Consider the following 21,683-nt stretch of genomic DNA (forward strand, 5'->3'; position numbering starts at 1 on the left):
CCACACATGCACATCAGTGCAAAAATAATTTATAGATAAATCCTCCAATTAGACCATTAAGATTTTGATATAATAAATTTGAATTCCCTTTCAACTGGCACAAGATGTATCCCATACAATTAGTGTTGCAGCAAAGTATGATGCATAAAGAATGCACAGACATACATATATACAAAAATACATCAAATATGACCACATTGGCTGTTTCGAAGAAACTCACAGTTATGTAACTTTCATGAAGTACATCTTTCAGTGTTCTGTTTGGGCTCTCATCAGCATCTGGGCTGTCCATTTTGCTGCATTCAAGTGCTGCTCGTACAATCCAGACTCTAATGTAAATGGCTAATTCCAAGAAAAGCCCCTGACTGCAAACGTTTCACAGAGGTGGAGTAAAAACAAGTTTCTAAAAATTAGACAAGGACAGTTTGCTCATCTGGTGTTGCCATCCTTGTTTTATTTCTTGTGTCTGCCTCTTTAAGAGGCAAGACACAAACATTACTATCCTAAGCAACATTTTGATTCTATATCATAATTTTTCTGCCGTTATTTATGAGAGCAACTAGTCTCGCACCGTTGGGAGCACGGACACAAAAAGCACATCAAAGCGTGCAGAATGTGCGGGAATAGGCTGCTATGACATTCATTAATGAATCAGCTAACCGTTTCCAAATAAAATCCCATAAAACTGTAAAAATATGTCACATACAAAGTGGATAGGAGAGGCACCTCATGTAGGAGCTCAACGGCGAGGCAGGCACACAAAATTTCCTCAGAAATTTTCTAGTCATTAATATTTTTCTGCCATTCATTTTTGGCGCATGACTTGGGAGCACGGAAACAAAAATCTCATCAAAACGAGCGGGAACGTTCGGTAATATGTTCCTATGACTTTTGTTGACAATCCAGCAGACCATTTCCGAATAAATTGCAAAAAACTGCAAAAAAATTATTTCCCATACAACAGCGGATGGGAGAGGCACCTCATGAAGGAGATCAAAGAAGATCCACATCTGTTGCGATAAAATTTCCCCTGGAATTTTCTAGTCTCACCTTGGGGCTGGAGGCATTTTGCTTGCAGACATTATTGCGTTAGAATCAATACGAAAGTTAGACTTCAATATAGAAAATAGTGGTTGGCAATAAACCTATTAAAAAAAAAAAACCTTAACCTCAACATTATATTAAGTGTTGGCGAGATTGTTAAGGATATTTTGTTTTCACGCACTGAATTTCCAGCTTTCCCTTCAAGCTCTGTATAGCTAAAGTCCCGACGGTCCGTGAACGCAGCAAAGCAACACTTCCTCCGTTCACCAGCGCCGCCATTTTGAACCGGAGCTGCAACGCCGGAGCGACAGTGTCTGCTAAAAGGTGGGAGTTTTGTCACATAAAGCACAGCTTGCTCGAGATTTACCCTCACACTTCCCCGTCAAAACATAAGTCTACTGCAAAAACAAGTCCCGTTTGGCCGTGAGGATTTACTGTATTTCTGCCTGCGAGCCTTCAAACTCAGCTCGGCTAGCATTAGCTTCCTTTAGCTCGGGTGAGTTTTCTCAGCCGTTGAACGCAGGACCCCCAGACAGCTGCAGGGGGTCGTAATCTCTACCCCGAGACTAAATTTATCTCTTGTTTCACGTATCACAACATTCCGTGTCTGCTGAGCCGTGATAACGGGGATACGGTGCCCGATTAGCTCGGGTCGCTAACACAGCTAGCCGGGTCGGTGTGCTAAAATTAGCAGATGCATCGAAGCTGAAGCCGCTTTCAGTCGGTTGATCGAAGGATAAACACATTGCTCAAAGACGCAGCCAGCCAGCTCATGTGCTGTTAGTCAGAGATTCCCAGTTGACTCGCTGCTGTGGATGCTTCAGGTGTAACCCCGGAGAGGAGCAATGTGGGACCAGGGAGGACAACCCTGGCCGCAGTGGCCTCTGAGCCAACAGCAGTGGATGCAGTCCTTCCAGCACCAGCAGGATCCTGGTGAGTGAGGGAGCGAAAAACCCCTCTTAAGTCTTATTTTCCACATGAACAGGATATGACTACAGCTGGAAGGTCGAGTGCACACTATATCTTGTCTTTGATGTGTTTTATTATAAGGTCAAGTCGACTGGGCTGCCCTGGCACAGGCATGGATAGCCCAGAAGGAGTCGACCGGAGCAGAACCGCAGAACATGCAGCCCAATGGACAAGACATCCCCAGCGTTGAAGCTGTTGCACAGGGCAATCACGGTACCTTCCAGGGTGACCCAGCGTTTGGCAGAATGTGGCAGCCAGGTAAAGTGAAGAAAAGCATTTCAGGTAGTTTGTTATTCATACACATCTCTCTCTTCTGCCATTCCAATTTTTATTTATTTCTTTGTTTGTTTATTAAATATTATGTCATCAATAGAGTGGGGAATGCATGGCCAGCCCCCTCCTCCTCCACCGCCCCCTGATCAGACATGGATCCCTCCAGGGTCAGGACCAATGGATGTGGTGAACCCCAGCGAGGACAGCAACAGCCAGGACAGCGTGGAGTTCAACTCTGAGGCCCACCACGGGGTTTACCCCCAGAACAGCCATGGGTATGGGGCACAGCCCGACAGCTACGCCATGGCCCCCATGGCCATGAACCAGTTTGATTATCAGGTATGCAGATGCTACAGTAGAAACTGTTGAACCGTTTTGGTTTAAATGTAACAGCCAAGTAAAACCAGAAGGCGCCATGAGTAGAAACTGTGCCGGCTCCAGGCGTCTAGGTGTATCAGTCGTTGCTTGCAGTGAAAAGTGTTGGCTTGTTGAGGATCCAGCATGGTTTGGTATTATTTTTATAAGCTTTATTTTTATTTTTTTTAACCGATTTTCTTTAATCCCAGTCACAAGTGCTGGATGAATCTAAGTCAACATGTTCTAGCAAAGATTAAAATAACAACTCAGTCTTCTAGAAGAAGAGGACAGTAGTCGGAACTACTGTTTTCATTTCCAATTTTTCTTTTTTCTCCGCAGCATGGAGCAGCTTCAACCTTTTCCCCAACACCTGCCGGCTTCCACTCACCATACTGGCAGGGTCCTCCTCAGAACAGACGAGAAGCCAGACCCCCTGGGTTCAGAGAGCGGCCCAGATCCCCCATCCAGCTCCCTGTCAAACCAGAGGCCCCGGCTCCATTAGGTGAGTCGGGAACTGAGCTGAGCTTCGAATGAAATTTCAGATTTCATGTTTTTGTGTATCAAAACATTTTGTAGCTCAACCCAGCAAATGCACAGCAGTTTTTCCACCTCATTCTGGCCACCTGCCTAGAACTGTATAGGTCTACTGTCTGTTACCAGCACATCCCTCACACATTGCAGTGTGGATGCTGGCAGACGTTTGAAGGTGTGCAGTTGCAGGTGTTAGCTGCAGATATTTTAAGTTCCGTAAGTGTGGCTTCACAGAATTCAATTCATTTGATCTAGAGATTTTGTAGGCCAAGTCTATGATTTCATTCCTGGATAATGTTTGAAGCATGTCTGGCTGCTTAATCCTACTTAAACAAGCACATGCTATAAATATACAGTTTCCTCAAGAAGGTATATTTGATCTGCAAATATTTACAGATGTGTGATGCATGTCAAAGAGAGATTCACAAAAATCCCTCAACCAGGAGATCCCCGCAGGGAATTGCTGTTTGTGCAGCTTTAGCAATTCCCTGCTGGGAATTTTTTAGTTCTTAGTCAAGCAGAACAGAAATACCTTGTACAGGGGTCGGCAACTTATGGCGAAGCACACCCAGACCCAACTCTATTGTGTAATCCTACCACAGAGAGTACGGTTAAAATGTAGGCGGTGTTGTGAACGCCAAATAACATGCAGGTATTTAACGTCATTACGCAACAGTACTCGTGACACCAACGTGGAAGTTGCGGCCGCTTGAGAAAAGCCGCAAGCCTCCGTTCTCTGTGACACAGTGGAATGTTTTGTCATCCTGAACAGTGGCGTACAGCTCATGCTGAATTTCCTCCTCTCCTGTTACGGAGAGGAGTGTCTGCACCTCCTCATTGGGCCGCGGTGCTTTGTGGAGCGCCAACGTTTCAATAAACCGAGTCAAAAAATCAACCAGTGTGCGGAAAGCGGCTCAAGTAAACAATAATGGGAGAGTTTCCCGCCGATGAGATTATTAGATATTGCAGGTTGTTGAGAGTGACAATCATCACTATCAGTCAACAGACCTGTAGAGGAACGATGCTGACGAAAGTCCTTCACTTCTTCACCTCACTGCCACAGACAGTGGCAATTATTCACTTAACATTCAATAATCAAGATCAATACAACAACTGAATGACATTGAAAGCCACACCGCTCACACTCATGGTTCTAAAATCTCTAAACTCCTGCATATATTGAATAATAGATAATATTATAGCGGCGTCTGGCGGGTGGGCGCGCAGGCAGGCGGGGTCGGGGGACGGATGACTCTTAACACAGAGAAGGTGCTGCTCGATTCCTGGTTGGTCACAAGCTTCTGGTCTGAAAGGAGCTGCAGCCTCTCTCTCTCTCTCCCCCTCCTCACTTATGTAGTGTATTTTTAATGAGAAGATGTAATAGGGACCAAAACCTTTGTCGAAAAGATTGACCTGCGTGATGCAGTGATAAAATCTTTGTAGGAAGCTGCTTCACCTGTGCAGCTGCTGTGGTGGTTATGACTCTTATCTGCCGTGTGGGGAGACCAGAGATTTGAGTCCTCATCAGTGCATTTATTTATTTACATATGTTTATTACATTTTTTAAACATGGTTTTGTTTATTCTTTTTTATTTTCCATCCACCTTTCCTCAGTATTTTTACGTAGCATAGACGTTAAAATTGATATATGCAGTGTTATCTTCAGTTTTATGTCATGATGGTTTTACCAGTGTTTCTGCTCAGTGGGAAACGAGCCCGAAAGGCTCTTTGACTGTTGCAGGTTGCCGACTGCTGACCTTGTAGGATCCACAGGTTTTATAGATGCCCCGGCTCAGTTTCCTTACACTTGCACATTTTTCCTGCCATTGTGTCAAAATTGGCACAGTGTTCTAATCATTCGTCAAAGGCCATAAAATATTGATTCATCTGTGTGTGTGTGTGGGGGGGGGGGGGGGTTCCCTTAAACAATGATTGCTGATTGAACAGATCTTATGTTAATTTCATGCACATATAATTATTATATGTCTGTTGTGTTGCTGCTTATCTAACTTAATTTTGTATTCATTCAAAATGAATGCTCAGGTATTTGTCTTCATTGATAAAAGACGATTCAGCAACTCCACAAAGCACAGAACATAGTCACCCCCCAAAAATTTTATTTAATTTGTGATCATAAACTGTTTACCCGTTGGTGAATCCCGATAAAAAGGTGGAAATCTTAGTTTTAATGTCAACAATTCAACATTCCTGAATAGATAAATAAGCGTTTTTTGTCAGCTGTGTGAACAGTATTTCAACTTTAAAGGTCTCATAAAGCATCGACCTAATTCAGCTGACCTTGAAAGAACACAGCATGTTTTCACTCGAATGATCAAAACTGAGATCAAGATTGCACACTTCAGTTCACAAGGGCAGTTTTCAACCCTCTTTTTTTAACGTGTTTTGGATAGAAAATTAAGCAGGTTAAAAGCGTAAGTTTACACTTACAGTTTAAAAGTGTTAAATAACGTGTAGTTAACAGGAAGAGCAATTCAAACCCTAAATTTTCTCTTCAGATGCCGTAAAAAGACGGACACTACCCGCGTGGATCCGCGAGGGTCTTGAAAAGATGGACAGGGAGAAGCAGAAGAAGCTGGAGCGGGAGCGAATGGAGAAGGAGCGCTCGGAAATGACAAAAGATGATGTCAAAGATCACGAGGCGGACGAGCCTGGCGACGTGCCACGTTTACCCCGCAAGAGTAAATTTGTAAGCAACTAATTTCTGGACTTGGCAACAATATAATCAAACACAGCTGTTTGTGGCTGTGCTTTCCTCTTGCATTTATGCTGGTTGAAACTCAGCCTGCCTCCGCCTCTGTCTTCACCAGGACAGTGATGATGAAGGGAACGATGACAACGAAGAGGAGGAGAAGGTTTCCATAAAGAAGGAGTTTTCTGGCCGCAGCCCCTCCCCTCCTGCAGAGGACAGCGAGCCTGAAATGACTGAGGAGGAGAAAGAGTTCCAGCTGGTCAGTTTGATTAGTAACGTTATGTTCACTGACTGCAGACTCCTCCAACAGGAACCATTGTCATATGTTTTCCTTGTCTTTCCAGATGATCATCACCAAAACTCTTCTGACAGAGATCCTTCTCGAGGTTACTAATGAGGAGATCCTGCACGTAGCCAGAGAGACTCATAGAAAAGCCACTCGAGGTCTGCTCTTGTCTTTTTTAGTTTATACATCATCTCTGCTCGTCACCAAGACGATATGTTTTAAGTATGGACAGAATCCAATCTTATCAAATCTGATCTCTTTAAAAGACGTACTCACGCCCTCTAAAGGGGGCGATCTAGCAGCAAACACGGGAATACGTTTGATATGCATTTTCAACCATTCTCTGCTAATGCATCAGATGGAGAAAGCAGAGCAATGTTTGTCATAAAGAGTTTTTGGAAACCTCTTCATCCTGGTATTAAAGGTCTGGCTGAAAAGCTGTACGACTGAATGAAGTCTCAGCACTGACTGCGACCTGAACTCACCTTTAGACACGAGTGACTTCCTCCATTGAAGTGACTGTGCATTAGTACAGATTGGTTCTCTCCCTCCTGTTCGACTGTTTGACTTGGATTGTGTGACAGACGTTTGTTTGTTCGTTCGTTCGTTTGTTTGTTTTAACCTTCTCTCTCTTCTCCATTTTCTTTTTTTTTTTTCTTTTATTTTGTGACCAACGGCAGCTCTTGTGAATAGTGCTTTATCTGTGACCCCCTTCTAGCGGCTCTCTTGCCTTTGAGAAAATGGCAGTATGTGTTTTAACATGTTGTTCCTGTTGTTGATGTGAATCAAAGCTCCTGCAAAACAGCTGGCACAGTCAAGTGCACTGGCTTCTCTGACTGGTCTCAGTGAGTATCCCCTTTTCTGTCACTGGGGGGAGGGAAGGAACGTGGGCTTTATTTTTAGATCATGACGAGGCGTTATTAGGATATCGGGGAGAGCTGTTTACACCACACTCGGCACCCACGTGGCTTAGACACAAGTGGCCTCTGACTTAGATAATGGACGCATGCAATCCAATGTAAAGCATTTACGTGAGTGTTTAAACTGTTTAAGAGCTGTATGTATATGTTTTGATTTCCAAAGGCTTATTGGTGGGGAATACTAAACTGCAGGTTAAGTGCCTTTCATGTGAGACCTTGGGTTGGGATTGAGTGGTTTCATAATTGGAAGCTCAGTGCTAGAATGAATCTTGGCCGCCGTCCCAACACTCAACAATCGGGGGATCTGTTGTGGCAGGCGGGCTTGGTGACTATGGTTCAGATGAGAGCGAGGATGAGGATGGCCGCAGCGTCCGGGGATCCGAGTCCTCCGACACGGACGAGGAAGAGTTGCGCCACCGCATCCGGGAGAAGCAGGACGCTTTCCGAAGGAAAGAGCGGGAGATGCAGCAGCTGCAAGAGAAACAAGCTCAGGAGGCTCAGCTTGCAAGAGGTAAGAACTGAAGGCTTGTGTCCACGGAATAGTTTCAAACTAGAATCAACAAAGGCCTGCAGTTACAGCTGTAAAGATATATGGAAAATCTGTCACCGATATAGTTTAATTTTCACGCAACAACTCGAGCTGAACACAAGTAGTGTATCGTGTTCTCAGTCTTCACAGTAGCCGCTGTTGCTTTTTTTTCTTTTTAACCTGCATCTTTTCTATGTTTTACAGAAGAGATGGCAAAGGAGAGGTTGAGCAGGGAAAGGGGAGAATATGAAGAGAGCCCGTTAGAAAATGCACACAAGCAGGAAACAAAGGAGAGGGAGGCAGAGCCCTCAGTAGAGAGGCGTAGGTCCCGTAGTGAGAGGGAGGGTAGCGAGGTCAAGCACTCGGGGCGAGGGAAGGAGCGATCTGCCAGAGGTGCCAGTGAGTCCCCCGCAAACGGTCACAGCAGCAGCTCCCGCTCCACCTCCAGCCACAGCAGCAGTCGCTCGTCTTCCTCCTCGTCCTCTTCCTCGGCGTCCTCTCGTAGCTCCTCTCGGTCTTCCTCGCCGCCACGGAAAAGGAGGCGTAGTCGCTCTTCTTCCCACAAGGCCCGCCGGCGCAGCCGCAGCCACAGCTCCCACAGGCACCGCGGCGAGAAGGTCAGGGACAGGAGGAGGAGCAGCGTGGAGCGGTCCGGCCGCCACAAGAAAGACCGCAGCGATTCCAGAGACCGCAGGAGCCGTAGAAGTAGATCCAGGTCCAGGGACAGAGACAGGGGGAGAGCCCGAGGCAGAGACAGCCGCAGTCGCAGCAGAGACCGGGACAGGGAGAAGGAGAAGGAGAGGAAAAGGAGCAGGGAGCGCAGGGACAGCAGCCACAGCCGCAGCAGCAAACACAAACAGAAAGCCTCCAGCAAAGACAGAGAGAGGAGGAGGGACCGGAGTCGCAGCCATGAAAAAGACAAGAAAAAGAAGGATAAAGACAAGGACAGGGAGAAAGAACTAGACAAAAAAAAAGAGAAGCCAAAGGCCAAAGAGAGGGAGAAGGATAAAGGCAGCTCTGCGGTAGCGGAGGAGAATGGCAAATCAAAGAAAAGGAAAAATAGTGACTCATGCACGGACTCTCATAGTGACAAACGCTCTCGACAAGACAGCAAAGCCAGCAAGAAGGGCTCTGCCAAAGCTAGCAAGAGACACTCAGACTCTGACTCCAGTAGATCCCCTTCCCCTGAAGTTAGCAAGGAAAAGAAATCTAAAAAATCCAAACGTAGTCGCTCAAGGTCGACGGAAAAATCTCACAAGTCTGGTAAGAAGGCAAGCCGCAAACACAAGTCTAAGTCACGATCAAGGTAGTATTCGTTTAATTCCTCTTTCTTTATACCTACTGTATTTCCTCATTTGTGTTAATCAATGTCATTTCTCTGGAGTCCTTTGACTTGATCTGCTGAGTAAAGAAAAACTGTCAAATGCAGCCACCAGCTTAGCCGTGTCAACTCTGAACCACTTCCTCTGTCAAATGCAAATTTGCTCTTAGCCTAACTTAACCCACTTTACATTTTGCCACTGTTGCCTTATCTAATCCTCGAAGCACCTTTTTAATAAAATGTGACTTTCCTTAGTTGAAAACAAACATAGAATTGCTCGTGTGGCTTTGCTCTGCAGGATACGTTTCCTTTCTAGAATCTCCAGAACCAAACTTTTTTTTTTTGGGATGTTGACACAATGTTGAATGCTTCTGGCAGCATGTTTGGTGGGGCGGGCTATTTTGCATGCCTGTATCTTGTAGTCTGCACTGGAAACTGTGACTGGTGCAGTATTAATGTCGTGTCCACGCCTCTCTTTCAGGTCTGCGTCCCCCTCCCGTCGTAGCAGACGCTGAGGAGCACAGTTGACGCCCTGATCTGTGCATTTTACCATTTTAAATTCCATGAGTTGAGCAGCATTGTCTCATTGTAGAGGCAGTTGTGTAGGTGAAACCTTCCCGTCATACATTTCTTTCATTGTAAATATGTTCTTCTTAAAGTGTGACTGGCGAACAACACATTTTGAATGGTAGGAGCTTTCGTTGGTATCATTATGCAAAAGTTAATGAGACACTAAAAAGGCAAGTTGTACCATTTTAACACGTAACAGGATTCACATTTTTCCAAACATTATTGTAAATGTCCAATAAAATTTGTTTGTCCTTCTCTTCGCTCTCGGTGTCTTTGGTCTTGATGCCAATGAAGTAAACACTCTACAATCAGTGACGTCTATAGTCCATACTTTCCTTCACTCCATGCCTTTATAAACATATTTAAAAGATGGATTGGGGATTGACTTTAGAAAATGTTTACATAAAAAAAATAAAATAAAAATGCAATAGAGGGTCAAAAGTCTGATGGGTCAGTTTCACATACAAAAACAAGACATCAAACACTTGATTCACTGAACAGCTCAATATTCAATATTAAAAGGTGCAGTAGAAGTGACCTCTGGTTAGCAGATGCATTCCCACAAATAAAACAGAAAAAGCCATGATTAAATGCATATTTTCCTACAACAAAAGCCTTTCTGGAAAAGTCTTCCCAAACTTAAACCTCACTGATGCCCTGTTGGCACCAAGATTTAATCTTATGGTTGTCAAGGGGTGGGGCGGAACCCTCCTGGGGGAATTAATCTGTTCTGAACTGAAAAGCAACCAAGCCACCTGTGCAATAAACTGATCCTGCCCCTGTATTTATACTGTTGCTCACACAGGATTAATATCTGCAGAGGTGTGGCCCCCCCACTGCAGCCCCGCTTCATGTTGGGCTCCAGAGTCCAGGTCTTCTCCATACGCCCCTGATAATAAGCTGCTCTGACACAAACTAAAGGCATAACTGGCCAACCACTCCGCTTCTGCGCTCGCACTCTCATCTTTTGTCGCCTGGCAGTCCGCTGTGGTCGAATGTTTATGCGCCAAACTATTAGGACCGCTCTGCGCCCCGCCCACTCCTAAAACCGCAGCGACGCGGCCGGGCATGGACTCCACCGCCCCCCTGAAGGAGTCCACCGTGGTCCGGTACCAAGAAGTCACCAGCAGGTCCTTTAACTCCTCCACGCTGCGGGGCGGATCCGTGACCGACTGCACGTGCTCCTCCAGCGCGTCCCAGAGGTGACCGATGGGATTGAGGTCCGAGGAGTTCGGAGGCCACGCCAGCACTTTAAACTCGTCCGTGTGTTCGTGGAACCAGTCCCGCACCGTGGGGCAGGGGGCGGCGTCCTGCTGGAAGACGCCGCCGCCATCCGGGTACACGGCCGACATGAACGAGTGCACGTGGTCTGCGACTATGTTCAAGTAGGCGGCAGGGGTCGCGCCGTCTCCCAAACACATGCAGCATCCCAGCGTCTCCCAGCTGAACATGGCCCAGAGCATCACGCTGTCCTCGTCGGCTCTCCTCCGCTCCACGGCGCACGCCGGCGCCGGATCCTGCGCGCACTCGCGACGCACCCGCACCCTCCCGTCCGCCCGGTGCAAAACAAACCGGGACACGCCGGACCACGCCACCTTCTTCCAGTCCTCCGCGGACCAGCCGCGGTGCTCGCGGGCCCACTGCAGCCGCTTCTGCCAGTGTGCGGGTGTCAGGGTGGGCAGCGCGACCGGCCTGCGGCTCCGCAGCCCCATGCGCAGCAGGGCGCGATGCACCGTGTGCTCCGACACGTTCTTCCCGCACCCGTCGTTGAAGTGGTGTGCGACCTGCGCCACCGTGGCCGTGCTGTTGTTCTGCACCAGCCGGGACAGCCTGCGCAGCCCCCGCTTGTCGATGAGCCTGGGCCGGCCCACCCCTTGGCGGCGGCTGGTGACCGTCCCATCCCTGGACCACTGCTGGTAGATCCTGGCCACCGCCGCTCGGGAACACCCCGCGAGCCTCGCCGTCTCAGACAGACTCCGACCCAGCTTCCTGGCCGCCACGATCTGGTGTTTGACATCGTCGCTCAGGTCTTTCCCCTTGCCCATATCTCCTGCCCTCCCCTGGATGCAGCGGCAGGAATCCAAACAAGGAAGTCGGAACCGAGAGTCTCAGCAGGGCTTTGCGCAGAACGGAGCAGCTTCCGGTGGTAAAATCCAGCAGGCAGTGGATGGAAGGATAAGCCGGCTGCTCGCGCTGCCTGAACGATCCGCACTGCCTACTAGTGCTGTGGTGGCTTCACCAGAGAAACACAACCATTGCATGAGTGGCAATTCAAATGTATGTAGGGCAAATATAGCAATGAATTCATGACTGGACACATCCAGAGTTACCTGCAAGTAAAATGAAACATTTGATTCTTGCAGCTTCTTTTTGCATCACATTAGATTTGGGCTGAGCGATATGGCAACTGCAAAATGTAAACTAAACATATACAGAGCAAAAAAAAAAAAAGGCCACGAGCTTGCTCTTCAGAGACATATACAATATGTTCACATTAAGGTAGACATGTTTTCACCTTGTCAACTGCAGATGCTGTTCAAACAATGTTTTGTGCAAACATGGAAACAGAAAGTAGTATAAATCACAGAACAATTAAACTGTCAGGTGAACCTCGAAGGCCAAATCTTGATATATCGCCCAGCAATATGAGCGGCTCTTGGGCCAACTAAGCAGAGACAGGCTATCCTGGACAAATCAACAGTTCTGTAAAATATCAAGTGAAATCAGTCATACTATTCTATATCACCTCAAATCCCCTGCCAGGGCCGTAAGCACTCGTACCCTTTCTTCTGACAATCTTATAATAACCACATGTACTTAAACTCGAACCTCAGATTTGATGTATTTGAATTATGTGAGTTGCATTGATACATATTCCATCCAATGTTTTGTCCGAAGCGCAATGATGCATACGTAATGTCGTTTCATGTAATGTAGCCTACAGCTCCTGGCGTTATACTTTTTTCAAGGTTTTTGAAGTTGTTTTCACAACAACTGATGCAAACGTTGAATGTCACTTTAGAGGAGCATCCACTTGATTCTTTAGGCACAGGAAAGCTTTTCATGTTTACCTCTGTACAAGTGTGCAATCAAAGAAATTAGGGTTTTCTATCAGACTCACCGTCCGAAAAATTAAGGATTTCGTTTACTCCCGTGAGTGCAAGAAAACAGTTCAATCAATCCATTTTTCTTTTTTTAATAAAGCAACTTTCTTACAAAAAATGTGACATGAAGTGAGTGCTTTGAATGATTCATTTGTATTCGTAGTGGTCGAAGCTCTGAGCAGCAGCCGACCTGTCGGGACTGATCACAAGTACTACTTTAAATGAGATAGATCAGTAAAACCTTTACAACATGACGAGAACTTGCTCTGAGGAAAGGTGAGGTGCAAAGAGCTCGGCGTCCAGTAGATGGCAGTACTGTGAAACCTCACCGGAGAGCAGCTTGGTATATTTCACAGCCGAAGAAGAGCAATAACAGAAGAAGAGGAGGAGGACCGTGTGGGTCAAGTGAGCACCTTCACTCCTGAAAGGCACCAAACAGGTCGGCAACATGCTCTCCAGTAAGTTTGGCCGTGTCATGCTCGGGCTGTGCAGCCGGAAGCCGAGTCCCGTCTGCGGGGCGGGACGGAGCGGCTTCAGCTGGACCGCGGTGCGTGAGGAGCGGACACGGTGGCTGCAGAGGAGCGCCGGTCCGGGCAGAGAACACCGACCTGTGCAGCGTCCACCCGGGTAGATATAGCAGCAGGACCACCATGAATCTCTCACTGAATGAAACAGTACTGTAGATGTACAATAGCTGCACTTTAAATGAATGTTTCACACGTACAATTAAGTATATTGGACTTGAAAAACACAATTGAGGAAAATACAAGGCACGTTTGTTCTTAAAAGCACCCGTCAGACAAAAGGCAATTAACTAATAGTTCTGTCTGTTGTTTATTTGAAATCCTGAGCAAATAATAACATTTTATGGCCCGATTTAAGTGTGTCAGCGGTCCACAGGTGTTCAGTAAGTTTGTTCCATACGTGAGGAGTGTAGGAACTAAAATCTGATTCACCTGGTTTCTTCTGACTGAAACACTTATTATAGATCTTCCTGAGAACCTCAGATGTCTGGATGTTTCATATCCTGCTAGTTAATCTGAGATTAATTTAGGCCAAAGACCATTAAAATCATTAAAGACAAGAAGTAAGATTTTGAAGTGTTTCCTTTGACACACTCTTTTGTGTTGGTGAGCTGCGGCTGTCTAACACATTTTTAACTCACACATATAAACACACCATTACAATGAGCCAGCCTGCTGGAAATAAAGGCATGAACAAGTCTCTCTGAATCTTGTTCAGTCAGGAAACCTTTTATGAGATGGTAGGAAGCTGACTTTATTATTCTCAATGAGAACGTTTCATGTGGTTGTTGAATTTCTGGTCTGAGTCCCAAATTATATGCAGATTTCTGACTTGATTTGATGTCCTGAGTGACATGGAGTCAATATGAGTGCTGACCTTTCTTTTATGGGGCCCAAAACAATGACCTTAGTTTTCTCTAGGTTAAGTTGTAAAAACATTTGACACACATACTCATTATTTTCATTTGTACACTCAGCTAGTATAAGACGCTTTGGTCACTCACCGAGACTAATATATAGAGCCAACACACAATCTGCATAATTATGATGGGAGATGTTGTAATGTTCATAATCAGCGGCTCTAGAGTCTAAATGAAAGAGACCCAAGGATGGAGCCTTGAGGAACCCCACAAGTGATTTTCATAAACTTAGATTCATAATTACTTAACGAAACTGAAGAGCCCATCTTGTAGGTCTGATTTAAACCAATTTAATGCGCTGCCAGATATATAGTGTGTTGAGCAGTATGTTGCGGTCAAAAGCAGCAGTAAGACTAAGATCCAGTAACACTAAATCTAGAAACTCTGTGGTTCACTGCTCTGGTAGATGCCATTCAGCACTTCAATAACTTCAGTGTCAGTGCTGTGGTTTGATCTAAATCCAGATTGAAAAACATTAAAGCAATTTTTTTATGCCATAAAAGCATGGAGGGACCCATGCTTAACTGAAGAATAACTCCCAAAAGTAGATTGTTTCAGTGTTTTAACATGTTTAAATGTCAAGGTCTCAATTTGACAGCGACATCAAACATTATAGACATTGATTGTTTTTCCCTAAATGCCTGTGGAAACTTGGTTCCCTCAGGATATGCCTCCACAAATAATAAAACGGCATGAGTGAAAGAAGAGTTTAAGACTGGATCGATCCATTACACCAGAAGTATTCAACGGAGCTTAAACCATTTTTGGGATTTATAAACATTAGAAAACATAACTTGTGGTATTTAGGTGCTTTTTATTTAAATTTGACAAGTATTTATTCACAGTATGTACCTGCTACCTATATGATTGTGCACTGAAAGTGATCTCATCATTTTGTTTAGGCTTCATTCCATTTATAATACATTGAGTTCTAAAAGTAAGAGGTTGATGCTTTTGCTCTTCTATTATTTTTTTTCCCCATAATTTCTCCTCAAACCTCAAAAAGGAAAACTCCTGTTAGGAAGATAAGCATCCGTTTGACCCTCTTGAGTTTTGCTGTGCTTATCCTCTTGATGCTCTCTGGCACCTCCAAGAGGAGGACCGCCCCACACTCTCAAATCCATCAGACTGAATGAGATTCATCACCTCGTGAACCAGCAGCTTGGTTTGAGTTGATTAAGTAAACATTTAGTCATATTTTCCCTTTAAGAGCATGGAAATTACCATACAGTATGCAATTGAGAAACGTGTATATTGCAGTGGGAATTCAGTAATATTGTTATAAATGTTGAAGAGTCTTTGTTTGATTTGTTTGGGCCCAGTTATTTATTTTGAAAATCTTTTTTCTTTTCTTTTCTTTCCCTTGGTCAGTGTTCGGTCAGTCTCTCAATCCACTGTGGACCCCGAAGAGGTGAAGAAGTTCCAGTCACTGGCCAGCAAGTGGTGGGATGAACAGGGGGAATTTGCAGCACTTCACGCCATGAATGACCTGAGGGTGCCTTTTATACGGTACGTCTTGGTCCACAATGTGCATTTCTGTACTTGCTGTTTCTACGTCTCGTGACGTCGACGCGTCACATCGGAGTCTCTGTCTGCAGACGGTGATTGAGCAGCAGAGGCGTCAACGAATAGCGTCGTACAACCCACAGGGATCCCGCTTTGTGGCATTTGATTGCTAAATAATAATAATTAAAAAAAAAAAACGCGCCAGGGAATGTTCCAGAAATGTCTAGTGACAGGGTTGCTCCAACCATCAGCACATTCCCAGCCATAAGCGTTGGAGCCGCCCCGGTGCTACATCTGTGCTGGATGTGGGGGTCTGTTTTGATGGATAAGATCTGCTGGAGGAGCCCTCTGCTGCCATCGTGACAGTGGCCTTAAAGCCGAGGGCCTCGCTCTCGGAGGCCCTCGTGGCGGCGGCGGCGGCGGTGATGATGATGGTGATGTGTGCTTATGCTGACAGCCTGACAGCCTCGGTGCCTGCGTGGCTGAGTGTGGCTGATTCGCCCGATAAGCCTCTGCCCTCGGGCGGAATCCAAATGGGATGCGGCAGCAGCGCTGTGGCTGCTGCATGTTTTTACGCTCTGGGAGGGTTCATCCAGCAAGTCACCGTTTTCATCTGTGTGTTGAAACCTGCTGAATTCACTGTTGTTCAGAGGACTAAGTTATAGTTAAAACATTCATTCAACGTTGGTTTCATGTTTTTTTGTTTTTCTATGTGTGGCCAGTTGAAGATTATTGCTCAGTTATCCGTCACACAAGTGACTCTAATGCAACAAATACTAACACACTCAAAAATCCACAACCCTTTATGAAGACCTTGATTAGTGTCTGTGGTGGGATTTAGTAAATATATATATATATATATTCATATTTTGTTATCCAGTCTTGTATTGACAGGTGAGGGAGCTTCATGTAGGCGTCCACACAGTGGAGTGTCGTGAGTGTAAATTGTAACTGTGGGCTTGTAACCAAGTCTTTTGTCTCGTTGCTCCAGTATTGATCATTGTACAGTTGAAGATCCTCGTCACTGAACAAATCTAAATAGGAAATTACTTCCAACCGCATTGTGGCGGAATGAGCCACTTATACTTATTGTTTGGCACATTATTTAATTTATTTAGTAATTCGACAGGTTGTATATGTGGAAGGCGAAGGTGGGAGGAAGGCCGACAGACCAGCAAAGGGACAACAAGGACGATCGTGCTGGAGGAAACCCTCCGCGTGTTCAGCTTTGCTTTCTTCACATAAACGATTAACTGAACTGCAGGTGGACTGACGGGAAATATCGTTCTTGTGTCTGTGTCAGTTCATTCCTGCTCCACCTGTGTCGTAATGCCAATAACCAGACAACTGGCGTATCTCCACCATCATCGTTTACCTTCTGTGGCACTGAGCTGGTTTGGGGTTTTTCTTAGTAAAAATTACTTTAAGATGACTGTGTCGTATTTGGAGCTATATAAAAATGATGGTGGTCTATACTGTGAATAATAAATGTTGAATGAAAACAACTGTCTTAATTTAAGATGTTAGGAACTCTTGTAATATAAATACAATCATCTCTAATCCCGGGAACGTTCACAGCACCATTTAGAAATAATACAAGCTTTATTGTCATTCACACATACACACCATAGAAGAACAAGAAATGTTTGATCTCGTACGTGATTATAGTTTTTCAGTTTCAAGAAATCGTAATATTTTTATCTCTTCACATCATTGCTTTTAAAAAATTTTTTTTTTTTACATTTTACACAAATTTGTATGAGTGGCATCTCCTCACACAGACGGCGTTTAGTTCCGTAGCGTTTGTCTGCTTTCCTCTGCGCCGTGGCGCCGTGCTGCTGATGCAGTCCGATGGACGCTCGAGCGGCGGAGCACCCGGGCAGAGCTTTAATGAGGATGATGCATAACGCAGCTCCTCGGCCTGCTCTGCATGTTGCCCGCCCGAGGCGGACAGCTGTCAGGCTGCGTGTGAAGGAGGGAGGAAGGAGCAGAGGGTAACTCGTGGTCGTTAGCTGGCTGACACTGTTGCTCAGGGCCAATCTGAGGAACAGGGTGACGGCGGGCGGCGTAAACCCGGAGACTCCTGTACACCCATTTCTGCTAATCTGCAGTCTCTCATGTGCTCACGGTGATTCTGACTGTATGGTCTTTGAGTTTACAATATGTGGAGGTGGAAAAATGTTTTATGCTGACTTTCTTTTCTTTTTTTACATTTTAAAGGGATAATTTGCTGAATGTGCACAGAGCGCGTCACCCCGGGAAGCCTCTGGCTGGACTGAGCATCCTGGATGTCGGCTGTGGAGGAGGCCTGCTCACGGAGGTAAAAAGAACCGACTCAAACCAAAACAGACACGAGTGTCTCAGACGCTTTGTAATGTCTGTCCAGCTGAAATTATTGTGATAGCCACCTTTCAAGTCCGATTAAATCTTTTTTTTTTGTTGCCCTGTAATGCAAGTTTGTAAATAAGTGCTTTCAGTGGTGCTCCTAAAATTCGGAGGACGCATTTGAATTGTCAGTCCGGCTCCGGCTTTCTTTTGATGTGACTGGTCGCAGTGTGGTGGACGGGACAGTGGGTCGTTTACAGTTGTTTATGTGTTTGTTAGCTGGGCAGCCAGGACGGAGCTTTCACCCGAGCTGAGGGTGTACCAGCTCTCCCCTGTGATCCGGGGAGACAAAATCAGGTCCCGTGTTCGTGTGGCTCTGTCACACAGGTTGTCGCATTCCGACACGGATGCACACAAAACAAAATGCCAAAAAGTGTCTGCTGGGATTGCGGATGTTTGTGTGTGTGTGTCTGGGTGTCTTGTCACTGTAAGTTCTTCCATCAGAGGAGATCAGCGGTGCAAGGGTTGATCTCGGCCTCGGGGAGCAAGCAGCTCTCCACTCTCACTTGTGGAGGTGCCGCTGTTGTCCAGAAGAGGGCGATAGAGTTCACTTAACCTTTTATTGAGTGCATAATATGTCTATTTTCAGATGTCACGTGTTTGTAACACAATAGAAAAGTGCTACTATAAAGTTGTAGTTAAATGCACACACAAATCTAAATGCTCTGACTTTTCCCTCTGTCCTCCAGCCGCTGGGTCGCCTGGGAGCCAGCGTGCTGGGCATCGATCCAGTAGAGGACAGCATCGGCACGGCGCGGCTGCATTCATCCTACGACCCGGACCTCCGAGAGAGGGTCTCCTACCAGGCCTGCACCCTGGAGCAGCTCTCTGCAGGAGGAGGAGGAGGAGGAGATGAGGAGGAGGGAGCGACCCTGTACGACGCCGTGGTGGCGTCCGAGGTGGTGGAGCACCTGGCCGACCTGGAAACCTTCGCGTTCTGCTGCAGCCACGTGCTGAAGGTGCGTCCCGGTCGGCGTTCACACCGCACACGTGCGTCCACGTTCGTCCGAGCGCATCCTGATAAGGATACGGAGGCGGTGTGCGTGTGTTCATGCAGCTCTGGGAATGGAGCGAGTTAATGTGCAGTTTGCTCTGAATGTTGAGAGACTTCAGTGAGAGCTGTGCTTCAAAAACTGACCAGAGGATGGAAATGTCAAAGGTCAGTGGGCCAAAGCAGGCAGGAGTTATTATATATATATATATATATAAAGACTGGTTTCTATTTATTGTGCCTCCATTTAGCCAAAGCAATACTGAACTCTGCCCTTTCTCTCGCTCTCCTTTTCACTAAAAACATTTAGACAAAGTGCCTTGCTTCAGGGTCTGTAGACGGATGCTTCCATGTGACTTCTCGCATTGCTGGCTTCATTGTGAGCTCCACTCTCCTGTCTCTTTCACTCTCCTCCTCCTCCTCCTCCTCACGTACTAATCTTGATCGAGTTTAACCTGGAGGCCGGTCACTTTCAGTCTCGTGCGCTGGCTTCTGTCCTCCGAACTCTATTAGATCCCGTCTAGAAATAACTCCGAAAGAGGCGCGTCTCACCTGTGTCCACCTGTGTGTTTCCTTCTGCAGCCGGGTGGCTCGCTCTTCATCACAACTATAAATAAAACCAACCTGTCGTACGCGTTGGGGATTGTGGCGGCCGAGCAGCTGCTGCGCATCGTCCCCAGAGGGACGCACGACTGGGAGAAGTTCATCAGCCCAGTGGAGCTGGAGCGCCTCCTGGAGTCCTGTGAGTCCCTCTGATTATAAGACGGCCAAAGAATAAAATCCTCTCCTCTTAAATGATGAGGAATAAAAAAAATAATAATAATAATAATTGAACCTGAACCTATAGGAACTCACTGCACCATGCTGAGGTACAAAGTGGTATTGCAACGTGAACACCAGAGCTGAGTGGTTTTCCATTATATAGTAAATATTTCTCTTTCACTGAGGTCAATTTGGTACTTGACCGTTGAGGTCTTCACTCTTTCACAATCAAATTTACAAATATACGTTTGATAATAACCCTAAAATTGCATTCAATGCTCAGGTTACACACCGGCGACCGATTGTGTTTCATATCTCGTATCGGACGTTCAATTTGTATCGACTCACAGAAACAGATGTCCATGCTCATACTTGTTGGAATCCAAATTTACTATCCCAACTCTCCCGAGGCCTTCAGTTCACGTTCATCAACTCGTATATTAGATAAAACTATAAGGGTCTATTTGAAAAACCTCGGGCGACCAACACACAGGAATCGGACTGAAACCAACTGAAAAGTTTAAGAGAATTTTAATAGTTTATTCTTGCAAAAAGGCAACGTCGCAGTGTAACCTCAGCAGGGTGATCAGCAGTTTGCCTACTTATTTCTTCAGCAGATCAGCCTTTTTATGTGCTGAAGGAAACAAGAATTGTTTTCAAGATGATGCAGACCTAAGGTTAAAAGGTTGATGAGACAAAATGTGCTTGGAACACATGGAGTTAATCACTTTCTGATCAAAAACTACTTTTTTAGTTAAGTCCAGGGTAATAAAAGCCTCTTTTTCTGCTTTTAGTTTGTTTTATGTCGGAGCAACAAATACCAAAACGTCTTACAGACACTCATGAAATGCTTTTTGTGTAAAATGTGAGGACTTCTAATCAAATTGTCTACCAATGACGAGAAAGCAAAAGGAGAGGGGCTCAACTAAGAAGGTAAAACCAGTTTGTATGGGAAAGCTCAACTCGTCCGGCTCCTTTCTATAGGAACAGGAATTATACAAATTAAATGATTTTGATTCCATTTCAATTTAAAGGCTGAAAGTCATGGGGAGAATATATTTATGGCACATGGCCTTTATACTAATATGTACATATTGAATGATTTTAATTTGATTTATAGTTTTAAACTAAACCTATTTCCCATTTTAAAGAGAGTTTTTGTTAAGCTGCTCATTTTGCAGGATTTGTTGGAACACTGTTGAGTTCAAATACATGTTCTCTTTCACAATGTACCATATAAGAAGCTCTAAATTTTATATTTATTTGAACATTTTTCCATTTCCCTTATCCCCAAATTAAACAAGATATGAGTTCACTGAACTTTCACCACTAAACTCGGGTGCATTATTATCGTTTTGGTTTTTTTGTGTGTGTGTAAAATCCATTGTTATTAAAGTATTTCTCTTCTATTCCGTGTCTCTTTTCAACAGACGGTTTCTCGGCGCAGTCTGTGCAAGGAATGCTGTACAACCCGGTGTCAGGAGCCTGGAGCTGGACCAACAGCACTGCCATCAACTACGCCCTGCACGCTGTCAAAGTGAAAGAAGACGTGGAGAACATCAGCTCCGACCAGCAGACGCACACTGCGGCCACGCACGGCTGAGCCGCCGCGGCGAAAGAACAAGTGGGAGAATTCGAAAATAGATAAATAAATAAGTAAATGTTTCCGTGAAGCGTAAAGGCCTGACATCCCACCGGACAGCTGTGACGTAACGGCCGAGTTTATTCGAGGGAAGGGACAAACAGATGTGCCATTGTTGGCCAGCCACGCTCAGGATGAGGCCGCACTGTGCTGCTGGAGTGAAACAGAAGGTTTGACGTTTGATTTCGTGTGCGACAGCAGCTGTTCCTCGCATTGTGCCGGTCCGCTGCGCCACCATGCTTCAGCATTTCAAGAATGTTAATATAATTAAAAAAAAAAAAAAAGATAATGCAATGGGAAAAAAATGTGTTTTTGTGATCATTTAAACTGTGGAGCTTC

General features: G+C 45.5%; 2 protein-coding genes across 7 annotated transcripts; both read left to right on the plus strand.

The window, feature by feature from the left end:
• The first annotated feature begins 1,288 nt into the window (after positions 1-1,288).
• On the plus strand, positions 1,289-9,766 carry pnisr (PNN-interacting serine/arginine-rich protein). 6 transcript variants are annotated; one of them, XM_080472362.1, is made up of 12 exons: positions 1,289-1,368; positions 1,869-1,977; positions 2,095-2,295; positions 2,387-2,625; positions 2,983-3,145; positions 5,691-5,881; positions 6,003-6,143; positions 6,229-6,328; positions 6,962-7,015; positions 7,407-7,601; positions 7,824-8,925; positions 9,422-9,766. In XM_080472362.1, exons 2-12 carry the CDS (start codon positions 1,890-1,892, stop codon positions 9,453-9,455), a joined length of 2,508 nt encoding a protein of 835 aa, XP_080328488.1. In that variant the 5' UTR covers positions 1,289-1,368; positions 1,869-1,889; the 3' UTR covers positions 9,456-9,766. The 6 variants fall into 6 exon arrangements, with proteins under 6 accessions (XP_080328488.1, XP_080328492.1, XP_080328489.1 ...); XM_080472366.1 differs by having other exon boundaries at positions 7,824-8,882; XM_080472363.1 differs by having other exon boundaries at positions 7,827-8,925.
• A 3,206-nt stretch (positions 9,767-12,972) lies between these two features.
• coq3 (coenzyme Q3 methyltransferase) lies at positions 12,973-21,683 on the plus strand. Its single transcript, XM_080472542.1, has 6 exons — positions 12,973-13,241; positions 15,430-15,567; positions 17,785-17,884; positions 18,639-18,908; positions 19,523-19,682; positions 21,133-21,683. Exons 1-6 carry the CDS (start codon positions 13,063-13,065, stop codon positions 21,303-21,305), a joined length of 1,020 nt encoding a protein of 339 aa, XP_080328668.1. The 5' UTR covers positions 12,973-13,062; the 3' UTR covers positions 21,306-21,683.

This window comes from Lipophrys pholis (assembly GCF_963383615.2).
Source record: "Lipophrys pholis genome assembly, chromosome: 9".
NCBI lineage: Eukaryota > Metazoa > Chordata > Actinopteri > Blenniiformes > Blenniidae > Lipophrys > Lipophrys pholis.